The sequence below is a fragment of the Chinchilla lanigera genome, unplaced genomic scaffold (assembly GCF_000276665.1).
Source record: "Chinchilla lanigera isolate Chin_1 unplaced genomic scaffold, ChiLan1.0 scaffold00005, whole genome shotgun sequence".
NCBI lineage: Eukaryota > Metazoa > Chordata > Mammalia > Rodentia > Chinchillidae > Chinchilla > Chinchilla lanigera.
In genome coordinates this window covers 1,871,844-1,895,089 of record NW_004955406.1, presented here as the reverse complement: position 1 = coordinate 1,895,089, position 23,246 = coordinate 1,871,844, and the positions used below count along the sequence as shown (strand labels likewise).

At 37.7% G+C, this 23,246-nt stretch overlaps 1 protein-coding gene across 2 annotated transcripts in view; it reads right to left on the bottom strand.

The window, feature by feature from the left end:
- Positions 1-23,246, bottom strand: part of Ush2a (Usher syndrome 2A (autosomal recessive, mild)) — a gene marked incomplete in the record, with an annotated part of 661,834 nt that overhangs the window by 604,575 nt on the left and 34,013 nt on the right. For both annotated transcript variants that reach the window (XM_013519932.1, XM_013519934.1), the window contains 1 exon segment: positions 10,659-10,791. In XM_013519932.1, coding sequence (XP_013375386.1) covers positions 10,659-10,791 — 133 coding nt within the window.

Genomic DNA, 23,246 nt, shown 5'->3' with positions numbered 1-23,246 from the left:
AACCATAAAAAGGAAATAAGTGTCCAAATGAAATTATTATAGACAACAAAAATATACTCAATATAGTCTAACACATAAGTATGTACAATTATGCCATATATATATATACACACTATTAAAATATCTTTAATTGAGAAAAGTATTAAAATTCACTTCCAGAATCCACTCTTGATATCAATGAAAAAATGTTATCCTTAAGTATTAACAGATAACTACAAAATATTCAAGAATAACAATGGCCACCAGAGAAAATAACTTCCTCCTACGCTTACTTCACCCAATTCCCACCTTCTCTTCAGAGCCGACCTTTCCAATGTCCGCACTGAAATCACCCATCCCTTTTCATTTAATCCCATTTAAATTGTCTACAGTCCCTATTCTGCCACCACCGCCATGCTGAAAGCCCACCGTCCATGGCCACCCTGTGTATGGTTTTCATTTCATAACTTCTCATTCTCCTCAATATCCACTGCTGGGTATTAGAAGAGCTCCTGGCATTTTCAAGTTGGCTGTGAACATCCTGACCCTTGCATACCACGTGGGAATCTCCTCAGTTGCCTTCTTCCACATCCACATTTACCACCCTTCTACCTGTAGCTCTCTCCTCCCTTGTCCCCCATTATCTCCTTCTATATTTTCACCTGCATCTAGAGACTGAGAATCAACTTCCCTGGAGAATTTTTTTATTCCACAGAATTAGGTCTTATATCAATCATCAATACAAGGTTTTTGCTCTTATTGACTTTTGCCTTCTCTACTTATATATTTCATATTTCTTACCATTGAAAATAAAGATCTAACATTCATTTCTCTGAATTTACCCTCTCCCCTCTCCTCTTTCTTCTCTTCCTTCTCTCCTCTTCTTCTTTTTTTCTTTTTGGTGCCAGGAGTCAAACTCAGGACCTTGCACTTGCCCTGCAGGCACTTGTGCTGCTGAGCTAAATCCCCAACCCCACTCCTGTTCTGCCTACACACACACACACACACACACACACACACACACAAACACACTTCTTTCCTATCTTGTCCATATGGGAAACGCCTTTGACTCCAAGTTCTCCTTTCATCCCAGGGCCTGCTCAATTACTCACACCAGTCCCACTCATTAGAGATTACTTCTGCAGTACTGTCATATAGGTAAGGCTGCCAGCAACCTTAAGCTGAAAAGATTTGCAGCCACTCTTCTCTGCCCATCAGACCCACACACTCATTCTCTTACTCAACAAATATTTATCAAGTAGCTACCATGTTGCGGCCAATCTCCTGTCCTCTGGAATAATCAGAGAACAAAGTAATCAGTCGAATGATTCCCTTCACAGACTTATATTCTAGAGGGAAAAACAGATATGCACCACAACAATATGTAAAATGAATAGTGCGTTAAAGATAAGAGATGCAGGGGATTGGGAGAGCAGCAGCATGAGGAGCAAAGGTGGACAGTTTGTGCTTGCAATTTTAGAGAAGGAGGGACGGAAGACATATGTAAGAAGCCTCTATCCGAGCAGACCTGAAACAGGAAACACCAGCCTTTTCTTGCACAGCAGGTGGTAAAAACATCTACGCCCAAGGCACAAGCAAGAGTATAAGGGCCCTAAAATGGAAGTGTGCCTCCTATAGGAAAGGCCTCCTAAAGGCCAGGAACATCAGCTTGGGCAGTGCAAAGAGAGTAAAGGAAACAGTGGTAAGGAATCCATCCAGAGAGGAACCTGCAATCAGATCATCCAGATCTCACAGGTCACTGTCAGAAAGGTGGCTTCCACTCCAGGGAGAAGGTGAAACAGTGGAGCATTCTGAGCAGAGAAATAACACATTTGACGCCTACTTAGTAGAAAACTGCCTGCTTTGTTAAGAATAAGATAGTCAAACTGGGAGCACTAAAATGACTTGTACTGACCCAGACAAAAGCAGCCCCACAACTTGGTCCAGATGTGTGGAGAGGAGGTGGCAAGAAGGAATCAACTCTGGATATATTTTGAAGATAACATCAAACAGATTTTTCCAATACATAAGGTGCTGATGTGAGAGAAAGAGAACTGCTGAGTATAACTCATACGTGTGTTCTCTGAAGCAGTGCAAAGCTGAAATTGCCCTCACTTGAGACGGAGAATATAGAAGAGATGGCATGTGAGTCAAAGCGAGAGGTCTAAAAACAAAATTCTGTTCCAGAACAAATTTGACTTTAAATGTGAGACATAAATTAAACATCCAAATGGAGACTGTGGAGTGGCCTGACGGATGTCGCAGTCTGGCTTGCATAAAGGCAAGGAGAAGAATTTTAGCTGACTGAACCGTGAGCAAGGAGAAAGGGAAGAACTTTAGACTGAGAAAAAAAATAACACCAGATGGGATCCAGGATCTGCAGCAGGGAGGAGAACCAGGAAGGGCTAATCTTTAAGGAGAGAAAGAAATTATCTCCTGGAGTTTCTGTAGGCATATAACAGCATTTTCAAGTATCTACTGTCATGGGTGTAAATTAAATAGTTTTTCTCTTATCTAGACAAATTTTGATTTTGAACCAAAAAATTAGATAGTTTACAACTATTACAGTATTTGAAAATACCCGTTTAACAAAATCAATAAGATTAATATCTAAATCAACCATAACATTTAAGAGAAAATCTGCAAAAGTATATAACATGAACAGGCATTTATCATTTATAAGTTTTGTAATCACTATGAAAAGTATGTACAGAAAACACACTTTACAAATGAAGAAACAAATTAGAAAATTGGATTGAGAAGTTAAATTCTTTGCCAGAGTCACTTGGCTCTTAAGGACCTGCACCTGGATTCAACAACCCCAAATAGGTCTGATTTTTAAATCACATGCCTCACCGGACTTGGTGGTGCACATCTGCAATCTCAGCACTTGAGAGGCTGAGGCAGGAGGATCGTTGCAAGTTTGAGACCACCCTGGGCTACAGAGTTCCAGGCCAGCCTAAATGGCATAGCAAGACCCTGTCTCAAAAATAAATAAATAAATAAATAAATCACTTGCTTTACTTCTCAAAAACTAATTATTATATCAATAATAATTTGTGTGTACAATGAGGTAAATGCCCAGTGCAGATTTGGTTTTCCTCATACTATCTACTAGTACAGAATTCAAACATGCAAAATTCCCAAGACTCTGCTCTATACTGTATAAATTAGTCTTGTCTGGCTGAACTTCAGATCTATTCATAGAATAAGTTTATTCTATGAGAGAATTTAATTTTTAATTTTGATCAAAATTAGAAAGTATTTTAAATTTTTGTTGTAAAATGTTATTTGTTAAAATAATTGCAATCAATGCCAAAAGAAATTTGCAGTTCTACTCATACAAAGTAACATTATTAATATCCTGAAGAACATTTTGGCATATGTTCTTTAAAAGAATATGCATGTTTATAGTAACACATATGTTAAATTTAGAAATTATTCCACACACTCTTGCTTTTTTCATGTAATAAAATATGTAATCCTATTGCTATGGTTCTACCAAGCAACAAATTTCTTTCTTTTCTTATCAATTGTCAATGTGAATTATAATTTATTTAATCAATTCCCTTTTACTCTTTTTAACTGATTCCAGTTATTTGCTACTTTAAATAGCAAATAACTATTTAGTTATTGTTTTTAGTTTTGATAGTTTGCCAAGTTACCCCAAAGTCTTTCTAACACTGGTATTGTATCTTTGTTTTTATTTCTTGCTAAACTAAGTATAAAATGATGAGCAACCATTGTTTAAATTTTAATTTCTCAGCTTATTAGACAGATGTTTCAATATTTTTCTTTCTGGTTTCTGGACATAATGTCATACTAATAAAGACCTTCAGTATGCCAAGTTTGTAGATGAATTGACCTTTATCTTCCTCTCCTGCGTTTTTCTTATGTATTTTATATTCAAACTTTAACTTATCAACAGTTTTTAGTGGGTTTGTGTGATGTACATTTAGCAATTCTTTTTTTTAATATATAACATAACTGACCAATTGTCCTGACAGTATTGCTAAGTAGCCCTGATGCTATGATCTTGTCTTGGCTACTTTTCTTTCACTGCTGAGACAAAATACCAATGCCCAAAATGAAGGAAGGAAAGGTTTATTTAGCTCACAGTTTGTGGAGGTGTCAGTCTATAATCAGCTGGCTCCAAGGTAAGGCAGCATGGCACAGGAGCAACTGTTCAAGGTGGCAGAAGACAGCAAAAGCAACAAGAACAAAAGCAGGGGGAAGAACAAGCCTCTTTTTCTCCCTTATAGTGTAGGCAGGCTACCCGCCCTCAGGTGTGTGTAGCACTTACATCATCTCTGTACCCTCCTCTTGCATAAGCTCAGGGTGTTTACAGAGAGGAGCCTGGCCCATGCGGAGTCATTTAGTTAACCTTCTAAACTTCTCATATTGACATGATAAATACACCACCACAGATCTGAAGACAACTTTGTCTTTAATTCAGACCCTCTATACATCACTGCATAACTTACTATTAAAATATTCTTCCTGCATTTCATTTACCTATTCTTTTGCAGTGCTCGGGTTTCAACCACAACCCCTTGGATGTTAACCAAGTGCTCTCCAACTAAGCTACATTTATTTTCACCAATTACTTCATCAATTTTTATACTTTTGTATTTCTTTTTGCCTAATTCCTAACATAATTTTCCTCTCAGAAAATTTTTAGCATAATCTGAGCTGAAGTGCAAAGGGAAAGAAGAGGGACCTTCCATAGTTGTCTGAGGTTACAAAGGTGGGTCCATGGGACACTGGTAGAAGAGAAAAGTTGCATCATAAGAGCTGAGATGAAGCTCAATGGAGAAAATCTGCACTGCACACCAAAGGACCTGCATCTCATCCCAGCACCACAAAAACAGGGGGTGTCCAACCCCAGAAACTAGAACAGCCGGATGAGATGAGATGCACAGAAAACAGAAAGCCAGAAGGGGAGGCAAGGTGGAGTGGGCTTTTTGTGAACATCCTTTGCTTCTCTTGATATTTACTTTTATATCAACTGAAATTTTTTGGTTCCTTATGATCAATGACCTCCCCAAGAAACTCCCACATATGTTTAAGTGCAAAGTAGAAGCCCTCACCTTTTTGGGACAGTAGGACACTGTGACAAATGAATTTGTAGGTTGTTCTGAAGAGTTGCGGTTGACATACTTCTGTAATTTTAATCAACAATTTTGGGGCTGTTATAGTTCATGACCACAGTGACATTAGCGACCCTTCCTAACAGCATATCTGCTACTATAACTCCCTGAGGCAACTCACCCACATGGAGCCACTGAAATAAATATACGTATAAATGGAGAAAAATATTTCAAGGAAGGAGCTGATGTTCATCAGTTGATATGGATGGTCTAAGGTGTTTCTGTTTTTATATTTTAAAGTCAGCCTGAACAAATCAGATTGTCTCATACACATGGACAAATGAGAGTCCAACGAAAAATTATGCCTTTCATCTACTGAATAATTTCCTAAAGGAAGCAAAGACAAGTCATGCAGGAATAGAGTGTCACTGGCTCCAGAGAGTGATGCTGGTGAAAGATAAGACTCAAAGAAAACTTCTGTAGGAGCCAACTCATACGGGGAAAGCCGTGACTTTCTGGGCGCAGAAAGAGAACTGAGCGCACACAGGGAAGAGAAGAAGCCACGTCTGGGTCTGCCTTCTCCTGCCTCGCTCCGCATAACTGTGTTTGATGCAGTGTAAGTCCTGCGGCGGAAACTGGGACTGGCGCTGCCTGAGAGCACCTTTACTTTAGCGCGTAGCAATCTCTTGCACAATTACCCCTTCCAAATGAAACCATCTTAGATATGGACAAAACGAGGGAGGACAGTGACTTAATTTTTTGATTGAAAAAGGAGCAAGGGAAAGAAAGAAACTGATTAATAATAAGTCCATTGGAACATTCTGTACCTATCTCTTTTCTGATTAGAGAGGTGGCTTGGTAGCTGGCTCATTAGGCAGAAGTAATGAGCCAGTGTATCCGCCACCTCTAATTAGAGAAGAGATTCAGCAGGTGCAACCGTACCTGTAAGTTGATAAAGACAAAAATGATTTTAAAATATCCTTTTCCTCCCATAACTCTTAGATACTCAGAACACAAAGTAGAAAATTATAATAACAACTAAATAATATTTGAAATAAGCCCTTTTTGAATTATACAGTTTTTATTCAAGAGTGAAATTTATTTTTATACAATTGAAGCGTAAATATCATCTCCAGTCCACTATGTCTTTTGATGCATCAATTCAATCTTTAGTGTACTGAAGCAGAGTAGAAACAAGTCATTTTAACCCTGCAGTGAAAAGTGAACTAATTTATGGCACTATCACATACTTGGAGTACTATTTGGTGTAATAAAACACTTTTCAAAGTACTAATGGGGATTAAATATTGAAATAAGGCTCATAAGATTTAATATGTTATTAAAAAATTCTACATGCAGAGTACTTTGTACATTTCTTCAATGTACTAATTACTGAAACCTAGTCTCTAAATAGATAAATGCCTTAAATCATTGCTCCTTCATGTAAGTTGTTTGATGGAAGAACATTCACAAATTAAGTCTTTTATACACACTCTCACTTTGGGTCCCTACAGTAATCATATAGCAAGATTATTCCTACATTACTTTATTACAATAAGGAAATAGATGTTCAAAGACGTTAATAATAGCTTCCACTTAATTCATATTTACTATATGACAAGCAATATGTTCCAGACATATTTTGTCTCACACTGTTCTTAGGGGTCTCTAATGTAATGTATTAAAACACCATTTAATAGATTAAATACCAGAGACTTAAACAGAGCAAATATTTTTGATCAAAAGAACACAACTGAATCAGATCCAACCTCAAGTTAATTTCACACCAGAACTTGGGATTCTTTTTTTTGGGGGGGGGCGAGGTTGTTTGTTTGTTTGTTTGGTTGCTTGTTTGAGAAAAGATCTTTCAGTATTTCACACTGACCTTGAACTCCATATGCAGTTCAGGCTGCCCTGGAGCTTTCAGGAAACCTTTTGCCCTCAACCTTTTAAATGCTGGAATCACAGGCATGGACCACCACACACAGCTCAAAACTTAGAAATTTAACCACTGCATTTGCAGTGTATTTTAAGTACCAGAAACATATACCTTCTTTCTTTAAATGAAAATTAACTTCAATAACCTGGCATAGAGGGAAAAAAACTGAAAATGTCCATTATTTCAGTTAACAATGATGTCACATATAAATTTATATAGGACATCTCTATCCTCTATTTTATTCATTTATTGCAAGCATTTTTAAAGATTTGAATTCCTATTACATAAAAATTATAAAATTACATGACTATTAAATGAATTTTACAGTCATTGATTGCACTTTTCTATAATAGAAACAAAATTAGAAAACATATTCAAAAACAGCACTAAGTACAATTGCATATGAAAAAATAACCAATAGGCCAAAATTCAGAAGACTGATACCGTCAGACACTATTGAGCTATGTGTCAAGAACTCTCATTTATGGTTGGTGGAAAGAAAGTGCTTCACTTACTTTTCCATAGACTAACCCTCAGCTCAATTAAGAAAAGGGAGAAGACTCTTATAGAATCAGGATAAAAGGGAGACATTATAATTCGCAGCACAGAAATACAAAGATTATTAGAGGTTACTAAGAACAATTACATGCCAACAAATCTGATAATCAGTAACAAATTTGAAATCATAAACTGCTAGATTCATGCCCCTTACTGAGACTGAAACACAGAGAAATAGAAAACCAGAACAGACCGATAGCATCTTAACATCACTGAATCAATAATAAAAAGCCTTCCATCAAGTAAAACCCAAGACCAGGTGGCTTCACTGTTGAATTCTAGAAATCCAAGGAAAAACTAATATCATTTCTCAAGTTATTCCAAAAACTAGAAGAGGAAGGAATTCCTCAAAGCACATTCATGAGGTCATCTTTATCCTGTTCCCCAAATGAAATAAGAAAACACACACACACACACACACACACACACACACACATCATAGTCTTAAGGGCATCCTTCATGGAGATACATGCAAGAATCTTCCAGAAACTGAATCCAACAGCACACTCTTCACAATAATCAAGGATAATCAAGGGGGATCCATCCCAAGGATGAAGAATGGTTCAATATATGGAAACCAATAAATGTGATATACCATATCAACAGAATGAATGACAAAAATGCTTCATGATAAAAATGCTAACAGATTAGTTACACAAGGAGTGTATTCCAACATAATAAAAATCACTTGTTAATAAGCCACTTTTATTCCACTGAAGAAAAGCTGAACATATTCTCTCCCAGTTCTGGAACTACAAAAGGACATCCATCTTTACCACATTTATTCAGCACAGTACCATCAGTTCTAGTGAGAAAATTAGGCAGAAGAAGAAAAGAAAGAGCATGTAAACTAGAAGAGAAGTCAGATTGCCGCTATTTGTAGAGGACATGATCTTACATATAGACATTCCCCAAAACTTCACAAAAATCTCTGAGAACCAATCAATGATTTCTGCAAAGTTGCAGAATACAAAACCAACATACAATACTCAGCAGTGATGCTAAATGCCAATAATGAATTATCTGAAATAAAAATTTTTAAAAAACCATCTCATTGAAATATCTGGAAATAATCTGGGAATAAATTTATCCAAGAGGTAAAAGAACTATACAATGAAAATTATAAAATATGGATGAAAGTAACTGGGGAGGATGCAAAACAAACTGGAGAGGATGGCATTCTTTATACATGAATTGGGAGCGTGAATACTGTTACAGTATCCATACTACCCAAAGTGATGTACTAACTTCATGCAGTCTTACCAAATACCAATATTGTTTTTATAGAACTAGAAAAAAATAAATTCTAAAGTTCATACGAAACTACAAAAAATGCCAAAGCCATCTTGATGAAAAATAACACAAAAGGAAGCTTTCATACTACCTGACTCCAAAATATACTACAGAGTTATGTAATAAAAACATGTTTTTAATCTAATAAGATTAAAAACAGAAGCATAAATGAATAGAACAGAATAGAGAGCTTAGAAATAAACCTGTGAATCTGCAGCCAGTGGTTTTCTTGTAAGGGTGCCATGAACATTCACTGGAGAAAGAATAATCTTCAATAAATGGGGAAGACTGAGTATCCTCACGCAGAAGAGAATCTAGACCCTTCTCAGGCTCCAGTTTCAAACGTGAACTCAAAATGGAATGAAGACTTGATAGAAAGGTGTGAAGCTATGAAACTACCAGAAGAAAACAGAAACAAAACACTTCAGGACACTGGAAAGAACAAAGATTTTTTGACAAGACCCCAAAGCACAGGAAATAAAAGGGAAAACAGACAAGTAGGACTATGTTAAACTAACAACCTCCTGCACAAGAAAGCAAATAATCAACAGAGGGCTGAAACAGCCTACAGAATGGCAGAAAACATTCTCAAACTATACAGCTGACAAGGGGCTGATATACAGAATTTGTAAGAAGCGCCAAAATCTCAACAGCAAGATAAAATTGTTACAGTCATTATGGAAAACAAACAATCAAAACAGATACCCCAATTAAAAACTGGGCAAGAGACCTAAATAAACATTTCCCAAAGGAAGCCTTACAAATGACCAACAAGTATATGAAAAAAAATGCTCAGCAGTACTAAACACTGGGGAAATTCAAATCCAAATCACAATGAGACATCATTTCACCCCAATAAAAATGGCTATTATCAAAAAGGCTAAGAGAGCAAGTGGCATAAACCACTGGACTAGATAAGTCTCCTTTCTACTTCTTTTCTTTTCTTAAATGTTTTTCTATCTGTAGTACATATTAGCTTCTTAAATTATGCAGCCTGTTTTTAGTGTTAGAAAATAGGAACATCATAGATCTAGTTTATCACATGTTAATATCATTTGTCAATTTTCATATTCCACAGTCTCATTTTATTTTTTCTATTTTTTATTTTTTTAATGGTTTTTCTCCGGTACCGGGAACCGAACTCACGACCTTGTGCTTGCTAGGCAGGCGCTTTGCCGCTGAGCTAAATCCCCAGCCCCACACAGTCTCATTTTAACAATTCTCTGTGTTAAAATCCCAGCCATAAAAGGAGAGAGGAAAGAAGGCATGGTTTACCGCATATTGTTCTTTCTTATAAAGTTAATCCAAGCAGAGAAGTTTTCATTTTAAAGCTGTACTGAATAGCAGCTCCTAAAAGATATGTCTGTCTAGAATCTGTCCCTGATATCTGATGTGAACAGAGGGTCTTTGAAGGTGTAAAGTAACTCTGTTAGGAATCTGGAGATGAGCTCATGCTAGCTGAGCGGGGCCCTCATCTAGGGAGGAAGAGATAGAGGAGGGGACCGTGCCCGACAAAGCTTCTGAATCTGCCTTGCTGCAAGTCACACAGTGGAAAGCTTTGCCCACAGCCAGCGGAAGGAGAGAGACCCAACACCGCAGAGTCGTTGACTTCAGATTTCTGGCTTCCACGACTAACAGAGATTGCATTTCACTACGTTAATCTGCCACCCAGTTGATAGTAGTTTGCTACAGTGGCCCCAAGAAATAAACCCTAATAATTTAAAACATTCTTTCTTTGATGCATTTTAGAAACAATGTCATTGGATAAAATAAATAGCATTCTGAAGTCAGTCTCATACCATTTAAACTCTGTCCTACTTGTATAGTACTGGAAGCCAAATCTGAAATGGATCCACTTAGAGTTCTTGTATCGAAAGCCACATTATCCTCCTCCACGCCATTGATAAAGAAGTTGATTTTTGTCCGATGCACCTGCAAGAAATTATTTTCAGTGTCTAAACATTTACTTTATCATAACCACGTATCAACAATTTTCTCAAGTTACTTTACTACTTGTCCACTTTCTTCACTGGAAAAGGCTACAATGATGCCTGTGTTGGTAAGTCTAGACATAAATCTACACAGTGTGATCTTGAGCTGCTATAGTCCCTACATAATCACAGCTAAGCATAATTGTCCTAGATATGCAATAGCTCTGATTGCCATGCCTTCGTATACTCTAAAGATATTGTCTTTCTTTAATGCTCATTAAATTCGGTATGGCTGCATTTGGAAAGGAAGAAATTAACACAAAAAGGTGAGATATTCAAAACCAGAAATATAACCATTCATTACATGTGGATATAATTTAAATTACTAGAACAAAATACTTGTAATAAATATTTGTTCTTTTAGGTGTTAGTATATTATTGGTAATTTTCAGCTATATTTTCCCAATGCAAAATAAATTAGATATTTGCTGGCCTTAGACTAAGCTAATCGATCAAGAAGCTTAGTAATGTCCATTTACTTTCTAGGTTAGCAATCTTTTCCTATAAATGGCCAGAAATATTTTTTTTCTTTGAAAGGCAAATAATTTAGTGCTGTGGACCAAACCGTCCGAGTTTACCACAGCTTAACTCTGAGATTGTAATGGAAACAACAAGGGACAATATGTAAGCGAATATGCCTGTCGTCCAATAAAACTGTATTTAGAAAAACAGGTGGCCAACCTGATATGCCCCACTGGTTGCAGTTTGATCTCTGGATTACACCATAAAAAGGTACTGAAGTTCTGTTTGGGTGGCATGATCCTTGAATAAGCAATTCAAATTTTTATGTAAAACCCATCAAAGTTCATATCTACACAACATCTTTAATAATTGCATGTAATCCTCGCTAAAGTGGTCAGCTGTTTTGACATCAAATTTAGGCTCTACAAATAGTGTTTCTGTTCAAGTGCTTTTAACTTAAGTGCAAAAGCAATCTTCAGCACTCTCTCGAGGAAAGCAGTTCAAAGGGCAAACAAAAGACTCCGGAGAAGGAAAGGGTTGGGGAGGAAGAGATGCAGATTTAATGGTCTGCTATTGTGTGCTGGATGCTCACACTTTAATTAAAACTGTGTAAACCACAGCACTCAAAATGCTGCTCTGAGGCAGAGTTCAGGGGATGATGACGAACCGGTGTGGGTTCATCAGTGTAACAAACGCCCGTGTCCGGTGCAGGATTTTGATAGTGGGAAAAGTATGAAAAGGCAGGGTGGATATGGGAAATGTCTGTCGCATTCATTCAACTTTACTGTGAGCCTACGAATAGTTCTTTTTGAAAAAATTATGTTTTAAATGCTTTTCCACTTAAAAGGACTTCCAACAATGAATGAAGATAACATGTATTCTCGGACATCTTTAATTACTGTATGAATTATTATCTTAAGAAGTCCTTTCGAAAATTCCCTACCAAAAACACAACTAAACAAATAAACAAAAAAAAAATCTGAAAGTTAATGCCTTAATTATTTGTTAATAACTGATTTTTCAAAAAGTTCCTCAATTTAACTTTCCTCCACTCTAAGCAACCTGCTTTCACTTGGACATTTTCTTTGTTAAATTCACTGACCCAGTGTTGTGTTTGATTTAATTTTTCAACAAAGCTGTAATAGACCTAAAATCACACACCCACTCTTCATGGGCTTAGATCTATTCCTCTCTGCTGGGTAGTAGGACTGCATTTTTTGTTTTGCATCCCATTTTTTTACAGCCTGTTACTGTCATTTGGTGTTTGACTGTTATCATTATAAAAGATACCGGCTTTTCTACTTTGTTATTTGCAGCATTATCTCATGTTTTACAACATCTTTGGGCGACACGCAGGCACATGAAATATAACTAGTGAAAAGTTCTCGGTGGTATTAATGCATAAAAAAGAATGTGGTTCCATCTCTACTGTCTTCACCCAGCCAAAAGCTGATGAACAGCCAATTTTCCTTTATCACATTAGCACAGCCATGAGGGAAACACATTTGTTCTAGTCAGCTACACTAAAGATACTATTACCAATCTAACATATACATGTTTTATATCAGCAGTATTCTCAGAGCATGAGAGAGCCAACAATATATTAACACTAGCATGACAGTTTATTTAAGAAAAGAAAATTGTCTCTGTAGAGGGACAGAAGTTAGAAATGTATGGCTAAAGCTCAGTGTCACTGGTCTAATAAAGGTAATAATTCTTAGGCTTTCTTTATAGCAGGTAACACTCCTGTGACAGTTCTGTCATATCATTCAAATAAAAATGTTGTCTTTTACAAGTTGAAGTGCACCTTTATTCTGAGTCAGATAGGAAGCATGTTTTTGATTTTCTATATTCACTGTATTATATCTGTAGTCAAGAGTTCGGAACCTTCTCTTTTTTTATCAACTCATCACTTATTTGCTTAGTAGAAGAATTCAGTGTCACTTGCAGTGAATTCCAGGGGGTGTTTTCACTTGGTTGGTGCTTAAAAAATGATTAATGATGATCCCAAGCCACTCTCTCCCATTGCCCCCTTCACTGCCAACCACCTTTCTATAAATAAGATGAAATCATCTTTGGTTTTTCACACCGTGTTTTATGTTCCAAGATTCTCCAAGCTGTTTTACAATTCTGATTTGGGGCCCCATCACACAGAAATTGTGAGGACTACAGTGGCTTCCTGCAATAGCTCATTTGGATTAGCCCCTTGCCAGTTATTGAGGGGAATAGAAATATATATGATGGAATTTCTGATTTGTGCAGACAAAGTCTTCTGCTAAAGTGAGCTTTCCACCGATCTCCTTCCCTCGCCCTCAGAGGATGGAGCAGCTTGTGCATGTTTATTGACGTCTCAGAGATGGGTAAACTGGCAAAACCAGCAGTAGCTGTAGAACAGCCTTTAAATCCTCCTCATAGAAGATCCAAAAACACTTTGGAAGGAAATGCAGACAAGTGAGTTGTTCCCTAGCCTTTGTTCCCTGGGAGTTTCTCCTTCGCTTTTAATCACTTTCTTGGTCGAATTGGTGTCCCTGTGAGATGCTTTACTCATCCCTTTGAGCACAAGAATGTATTACATTTCTTTGAAAAGGTAGAATTCGTAACCCTACCCTGCAATTCTCCTTCATGATTAATGGGGAGTGTAATTCAAAGGACAAGAAAGTCCCCCAGTAGCTAAGCAGTCACCAAAGAGAAAACACAATCAAGCTCACCTAGACGATAGTAATTGTCCGCAATCACCTGTTCCCTGGAGATCCAGGTCTTTGTTTCTATTCTACTCCTTCCTGCTGGCCATTATCAGCCCAAAGAAACTGGCAGCTCAGGCTGGGAAGTAAATAGGCAGAGAACCTGGGACTGGCTTCTGTAGTGGAAAAATGGTTTCTCATTACACAGATCCTTCTAATGCAAACTGAATTCATTGCAACGCAGCCTAGTGCCCACAGTGGCTCTGAGAGCTAGACCAAGAAAAGTAAGTCACAATCTTTCTTCTCAAGGAAATTGTATGTGTGATAACAAAATAATTGTAATATCTTAGATAGTATTTTAATCTCTATAAATGATAACGGTCAGTTTAAATTTAAGTACTGAATCTGAATGTAGTCAATGAGGCATTGTAGTTTCTTAAGTTTCATAGAGAAGCTATCTTAGTCTGTTAATACGTGTGGTGTGGAACTTACTTTTAGATTTTTTTCTCTAAGACATGTGTGCTCAGAACCTACTTGCAAGCCTCCCAAGAACACTAGTTGTGTCGATTTGATAAGTATCACTTTAAAATGAAAGCATTTTAAACATTCTGATTAATGCCTTTTTAATATATTCAACATAAAGTGCTTTGGCAACATGGGCTAAATTTACTCTCAGAAAATGACGACGGGAAATACAGATATAAACAGCATCACGTTGGATGTCAAGGAATTCAAGCAAAAAGAAAACCACCACATTGTGAATCCAAAGGGAAAGTTTTAAGGAGAAAAGTGTTGTAGACTTTCTGAAACAGAAATTGCCCTGAAATAGAAATTTCTATTTCTGTGTGAAAGAAGGGTTTGCAGAAAAGTTTCTGCCATACTAGCTGTAATTTTTAACGATAAGACAACTTATCCTTAAATCACATAAGGTTATTTTCAAGTAGCACATGTACGTCCTATAACCCTGCTGGAGAACACATGGAATCCCACCCCCCTACTGCTCAGCACTTTGAACCTAAGGTCCACTGGCTGAGCTTTCCTCTCATCATCTCCTTCAATTTCATTTCTAACCTCAGCCAAACTCTGTCCTGATTGATGAAATCTCCCAACTATCCGGTCATTACACAATATTTAATACTCTTTGTGTTATTTATTCAAGCCGTTGCCAGTTGGGCATTTACCTAAAGTTTTAGTATTTTTTAAACATAAATCTCAAGTTCTGTATCCCCCAGCAATCCTCTGAATTGTAAGAGTAGTTAACACTCACTGAAAAATTAGCATGTGGGGCATTGTTCTAAAATTTTTATGCGTGTTCATTTTTTTATCGCTACACCAAACTAAGGCAGTTTTGCTATGATCACTGTTTTAAGATAAACTGAATCAGGGAGAATTGAAAACAAAAATTATTCAAGGTCAGGGAGAAGGTTGATTGGTTCCGGAGCCACTCTGAAACTGCTGATTTTAATTAGCCAATTAAATCCAGTTAGCGTGTGTGAGTAGGAGCCATGTAATTTATTGGACCCATCCACTGAACTCCATCCGGTGATGACTCAGGCTCGATGTCAGCGCCGCTCACAGTGAGAAGGCTAACATCATCTGCATACGGTAATCACCTACCATGTGCCCAGCAATGTGCTGACGTTTCACGTAAATCATCTCACTCACCTCTCCCTTCACCCCTGTACACCATTATTCCCCCCAGCTGAGATTATCGAGCCTTAACTGTTCCAATAATATGCCTCTGCGGACTTTGGGGGCCCTTCTCTCTTTGAACAGCTTTTAGTATTATAGATGCTTGAACTGAAGGGTATCTCTGCATAACTTCTTAGGCCCCAGATCTACTAAGAATACACTAAGCAAATCTAGTCCCTTTCCCCTGTGATATAAAGATCTCATTCCTCTTCTAAGCCTTTTTTCAGGATAGATGTGCTCAGTTTCTATGATGTTCTGAGTGTGACATATGCTTTAGTGTCTGTCTGTTTATGACTCCAGAAATGCTACAGTTTCTAGATATTCTCTGACCTTTCAAACTGGATTAAGGTGTAGGATTAGTACCTTAATGTGATTCAAAATTGCTAGCTGGAATTTTGGCACCATGCAGTTAAGACTGATAAATTCCGTCCAGCTGACTGCTCACTGAAATACTAGGTCTTGTTTTTCTTTCTTGTTTCACCTACACCACTTCTAAATAACATCTGCTCCATCGTGCACACATACAGCTGGTTTTGTGGACCTAAGGGCAGGAATTCATATTTCTCCATGTTTATTTCACCTTGTTAGATTCACTGCATTGCTCTAGGCTGTCAAAATCTTTTTGGATGCTACGTCTGTCATCAGATGTGTTTACCATTCCTCCAAGACTTATGTCATTTGCAAATTTGATGAGCATGCCTTACATGCTAGGCAGAAACTCAATAAATACTGATTGATTGAGTAATTGATACCCCAAAATAAACCACCAGCACCACTATTTTACATCTCTAAGTAATAAAGAAAAGACACCATTTCCTAATGGATAAAACATATCATAGTAGGAATTTTTGCCTACTTTTCAATGTGGCCTTGCTTGGAAGTATGGGTTTTTATATAATTACAAATAATATTCTAGTCTACTAACATTCTCTGCTAAACTACACTTATACAAACAATATAAAATAGGGACTCGAGACAATCTTCAAGGAAAGTTGTGGGTTAACTAAAAATAGTTTGGAATGCACATGTGTTCCCCCTATTAATTTGATTCACTGAGTAACTGCTTATATCATTGTTGTGCAGATATCTCACTCGGTGCTTTTCTTATATTTGTTTATATTTTGCATTCCGCATGAATGTACAGGGTTTTTTTCCCCAATGCTTGCTACCCCTGTATCCATGTCGTTCCCTGGACCCCCGAAGCTATGTACACACTCACTTCTCTGTGTGATGCTTTTGGGTTTGTTCTTCTCCCCTTGATGTTCACTTAAGATTTCCCCATAGCTGAATCTCCCAAGAATAAGTCCCCAATTTAGTCAATCTCTAAAAACTGCACATTTTCATCCTATCCAGACTGGATATGAAATCTCTGTGGCACAGCTTCCCAAATGTGAAATTATTCTTCTCTCCTTCAAGAAAAGCTAATAATTTATATGTGTGACAAAAGAGCGGCTGATGGTCTGACTCCCTGTTGATTTCCCCTAGAACGTAGGGAAGGGTCCAGCCCATTTGCTGTACATCCTGCCTACCCACCTTTCTTACACAGTTCCACTTTCCAGAATACTTTTCATACACAGGTGATCAAAATATTCTACAACGTTAACTATCTCCGTGCATCCCTGATGTCTCTTTCAGTCTTATCCACAGAGAGCAGATGACTTCCAAAGGATGCTCACGATTAACTGTAAAATACCTTTTCAGTCATCTATGCCAGTAATTCAGAAGTTATTTGCTGTAACAAACATTTCCTGTCCTTAAGAGTAAGTTAACAACTTATTTTGTCATCCATGTTTTTGGAAGAAACTGCTCATCATATTTTTTTACTAAAAACCAATAGCTGTTTGGAAAGTGGTTGTGTTGTTTGAATATTTGATGAGCGTGTTATGATATGCTAAGTGTGACCGTACACAGAAGGGATATATAAAACACAAACCTTTGCTTCAGCTAATTTGTGATCTGTAATGGAAATTATGGGCTATAAAATGATTGCCAGTGCGAGGTGTAAAATGCAATAAAATAATGATGAATAAAGTGGTTAGGGGCAAAGAGAAGAAAGTGAAATTATCTCTGAGTGCTTCACTTCCAAATTCTTCCCTATATCTCTTTTTCCCACAATAGAAGTATTCTTCAAGACTGGTCTATATTTTTTCTGTGTAGTTTCTCTTTTATCTTCTGGCTGAACTACAAGCTTCATGAGAGCAGGTTTTGCTGTTTCTTTTTTTACTTAGCTGTCCTCCCCTCTTGGGACACTCACTCACTCTTCATCGAATGCATGAGGCTTCCTCTAAGCCAACAGGAGCAGACGAAGCACAAGGACAGACTATAGAAAGTACACTGAAGACAATGTCACTAATGGAAGCACATGGAGGGAATAAACACGGTGAGGGTAATAGAAAAAAAGCGAGAAAGTGAGAAGAAGCCAAGTTACTCCCACCTCAGCTGACGCTGGAAACTTCCGGCTCCGTTAGTTCTCTTTGGTTCCTTTAAAGCTCTTGATGGGCTTTAGTTTCATTTCTAGAATCAGGCAGCACTTTGTTGCTTACACTAGAGGCAGTGTTCCCTTCTTTGGTTCTCATTATTTTAATATTAATTTAATAAATGAAGCTTTTAATATGTTGGATGCAAAATTACTTTTTTTTCACTTTTTCCCAAATCCTTTCCACCTTTTCTCAATCTCCCTACCTTGTGGGGATAAAGTGCTTATCATTAGGACAGGTTCAGCCCCGCACTTCTGTTCACACTTCCAAGGGATAAATCAAAGTTCTGCCCGGAGATGTGGACACACTGCCGACCCAGAGTCAGCCCCCAACCTGCAGCTACAGAGAAAATCAGATCGTGGAACAGCACGCTGAACTCTGTGTCGTACTCCTCACCAACTCAATGTCCTGAACAACAATTTGTAAGTTGTGATAGAATCAGCTGCACAAACACAGCAGGAGTAAATCCACTGACATGGGACACGAGTTGTGCCTGTGAAAATCTTAAGTAAGGAGGGAACAGCTGATTAAATGATAAATGAATGTATTGACATTATTTTCTTAAAATGCATGTTTTTCCATAAGTACTGATCTTCCAGTCACTTTGTGTTTCTTAGACAATTTTAAGCTACAAAGACAGTACTGAGTAAAATTTATTAAGCCAGGTGTGGTGGCTGATGCCTGAAATTCCAGCACTCGGGAGGCTGAGGCAGGAGGATCACTGAGAGTTCAAGTTCAGTCTGGGCTACAAAGTGAGCTCAAGACCAGCTTGAGCTGCACGGCAAGACCCTGTCTCAAAACGACAAAAAAAATAAATTATCAAAAATACTGCTCACAAAAAGAATAAAGAAATCAAAGGGAAAATATGACACTCTTTAGTATTCTTCAGAGAAATAGATCAGGAGTTCTGATGGGTACTGCTTTCAAGCCATTCTAGAACTGAAAATAAGGTCTTCATGGTGGTCCTTTTAAAGGGACCCTCTGTCCTAGAGCCGGTGAGATATTATCTAAACAGTTTTCTCACTTGGTAAAGGAGAAGCACATACATTTTTATGAAATTTGGACGGAAAAAAGAATAGGAAAGGAATAGAAAAGAAAAACAGACTCCAGAAAATGCTCATTCTTTTAAAGCAAGTGTAGGTGAGCCCTAAACACAAATGTGGCTATGTACGGGTCAAATACAGAATATGCAGCAGTTTCCTACCTTTTACTCAACTTCACAAACAGGAAAAAGAATCGGTGATGTCATCAACTTGGACAAAAGAAGCCAACGTTTTTATTATCATATGATGAACTGCCAGTTGGATTGCCAGGTTTTATGGGTGCTCTAGAAAGTAACATTTTTTCTTTTCATAATTCATATGTATTCATGCCAATTCTTACATTTTTCTTCACAAGCCATTTTTTTTCAGGTAAGCAGAAGTATCAAAATAAGAATCTCAAAATTTTGGAAGGCTATGATTTCCATATAGTTCTTTTCTTTTTGTAAACTCTAGATTAGCCTTCCAAAAAGGTCGACAGGTCTCGGAAGTGTGAGGGCCAGATAAAAATATTTGGTATGAGAATCGTTTGTGTGTTGATTTTACTCATTAAAAAGAAAAATAATGAGCTTATAACTGCTTTCAGTACATGATTAAAAAGAGCAAATGAGGACCGGAGGTGGGTATTAAAGGGTGAAACAATTAATAGCAAGGGTGAGAATTAACATGGTTATAACAGCCAGTATAACACATCGACACAATGGCCATTGTCTCTCACACAATGCCAACTGTTTGGCGTATTTCCCCAGAGTTTGTATCTCCCAATGCTTACAACAATGGATGTTTATAAATCAGTATAACTTCCCACTCATGTAAGTACAACTAGGTCATAGCTTAACTTTACCTTGCAGGAATTCACCTTTGAATTAGAATTTTAAAGTACTCAATTGAAGTTGAGATTTCAGGAGTTTTAAGATTTTTTTTTAAAGTACAGGATGTATAGTGAAGAGATATAAGATTAGTGGAATTTTTATTCAGATCTCAGCTTAATGATTATCATCTCGTGGACCCCTTTAACACCCACACAGGTCTAAGTTATTACCTAATGACTTTTTGTCGTATTATCCTACGTAATTCTTTGGATGCTATCTCTATCACCCTTAATATATTTCTTGTTTGTTCAGGCTTTCTATCTTCTTTCCCTCTCTCACCTGTCCATAGTTACCTACAGACAGACACCCACACCCACACCCACCCACCCACACACATACACATACACACACATTGGCTCTAATCAGGTAATGGCACTAGTCCTAATACCTAGGACAAAGCCATGATACTTCAAAGATGGATTTCTTTGGCAAACTTTGTATGAATTTTTATATAATGTCTCTCTCCATCCCAGCAGTTTAAATCTTATGACTCTCCCACAAAGTAGACTTTGCCTCTGTCCACGAATGTGTCCCTCTGCTGATGAAATGGACCTGTTCATTGTGGCCAAGAATAGAAACACCCGCCATACAACTCCTTTTCCTGGCTGACGCTCAGCTGTGTCTCGCTTTCCCCTACATGCTTTCTCACGCTCACAACCATGTGCCCTCTGCCCAGTCTAGGCTTGCAGCAGCTACAATGCAATGCTGTCCTCTGCCAGCCTCGTGTTGTTTGTTTAAAAAACCATTCTAATTTTGTTCTGTACCTCTGAGTAGTAGCATTTTGGATCATCTGCTAATGCCTGATCAGGGTGAAGCTGTGAACCCCTTTATTCAGGGGAAACAACAGGGATCCGTTATAAAGGCCTGAAGCCACACTGTAATAAATGCCTGTAGCCACGATTCAAGTGCGTAAGTTACCGTGCACTAGAGATCTTCTCAAAATTTCTCTTTACTGTTAGGCTTCCACACGACCAGGAATCAGTGTCTAAGTCATTTAGACCAGCAGAGCAGCTAGATGACAGGAAGTTGTCAACAGATTTCCCAAGGATTCCTCTGAGGAACTGGAGATTCACAAGGGGGAGAAAGTGTCGTTCCATCTGATTCCAACCATGGCACCAATTGACCTGAAAGCCAGAAAGGTTCTCATTCTCTAAGGAAAATAAAATAAACAAATTGTCTCTACCCTCTACAGAGTTGAGCCACTTATGCTTCTAGAGTTTAGAAGGAATGTGTGTTTTATTGGACAAGCGTATTGTAGTGTCTTGGTTACTTTTCTCTCATTGCTGAAACAAAATACTCAATTCCCAAAATTAAGGAAGGGAAGGTTTATTTAGCTCACAGTTTGTGGAGGTTTTGGTCTACAATCAGCTGGCTCAAAGGCAGGGTGGCGGGACACAGGGGCAACACTTCAAGGCACCCCAAGACAGCAAAAGCAACAAGAGCACAACGGCGGGGGGTGGGGGCAAGTCTCTTTTCCTCCCTTATATTGTAAGCAGGCTACACCCACCCAGGGGGCATGAGGCACTCACATCATCTCCATGCCCTCCTCTTACACAGGCTTACAAGGAATACAAAGTAAGGACCCTGGCCCCTGCTCATTAATTAACCTTCTAAACTTCCCAAATTGACACAATGAACAACATCCCAGAGTGATAAGGACATGTCCTTTTCACCCCAGGATGTAGAACTGCTGAGTCACTTGGCCAAGCCTCTAGACTCCTCAAGTTGACGCAATGCATCAACCATAACACTAAGTATATTACAAAGGAAATGAAGCAAAATAAATAAAACAAGAATTGAGGCAAGGAACAATGTATGTGTAAATATACAAATTTATTTGATATAATATGTATGTGGGTGTGAATTCAAATAATGCATTTAAAGCTAGATATGTATTAAATTGAGAGTGGATAAGCAATACCAGCTTTATTTCAGCTTTATGTGAATGATCTGCAAGTAGAAGTTAAGTCTGTTAAGGAAATCTAAAGATGAAGCTAAGTGGATAGGTCCTGCAAAACCACTGAGAAACAAAAGAAAAGCAAGCTATGCGGAGGAAGTAGCAATGAGATTTGTTCTCGTTAATGGAAGCTCATTCAGAATACACATTTAAATAACATCTCTTTCCAAGTAGATGCAACTGTTTACGAATATTACTGTCATTATTCCGCTATACTGGAAAATGCCAGTGTTCCAGCACCAGACAGAGTACAGAGCCAGAGTCACGACAAATCCAAGAGCCCAGAAATGCTATCAACAGAAAAAGAGGGAAAAAAATTTAAGAAATATGAAAAGGGTAATGTTTATGTGTTTTTTTATTTGATATGAAAACATAAAATACTATTATCCTGAAAGAAATCCCAGTTCTCTTCTGGGATATAATAGAATTCAGAGGAAGGCGAGTGTGATTATATTTATGGAAAGAACCGAATGCCCCTGAATTCAGTGAAAGACAGACACATGTGACAAAAACTGAATCATTAGTGTAGCCACGGGTTTAATTGAAAAAAAAAGAAAAAAAACTAGAGAAAAAAGAGCATTAGGCTGAACAACCAGCATTACTGGAAGAAACTACAATGTAATCACTCATGGAAAAGACAGCTCCACTCAAGACAAAGAAAAAGATATATACATACAGAGTTTAGCAAAGTTATGAATGTTCATCTATTATTCAGAAAATGTCATGAGCTATTCATTCTATCAAATGTCACTTCATATCACTGTCATCGCCTGTTACCAAGTTCACTCACCCTTACTATGTGTTTATATATTTACTTATATTAAACATCCATTATGCAATAGATATTTTTCTATATTCTGGGCATATAGATAGAAATAACTGAAAGTATTTGCTGTCCATAAGTTCAACAATCTACATAATGCAAATTCTATTAACATATAAATATAATAAAATCTCCCCATGTAATAAAGGCCATGCAACCAATAGGAAGTAAGTGGGAGATAGTGTTCTTTATGAAGGAAGTTGTTTTTGTGCTGGTCACTGAGACGTGGACATAGAAGCAATGGGAAGGAAGAGGAGGATGAAGCAATGTTCAAGACAGAAGAAACCAGATGCAGTCAAGTATGAAGTAGGTGGATGAAGACTGTGACCCAGAAAACATTCAGTTATAGCTCAGGATTCAGGGAAGGAAAATGAGCTAGAGATGCACAGGCT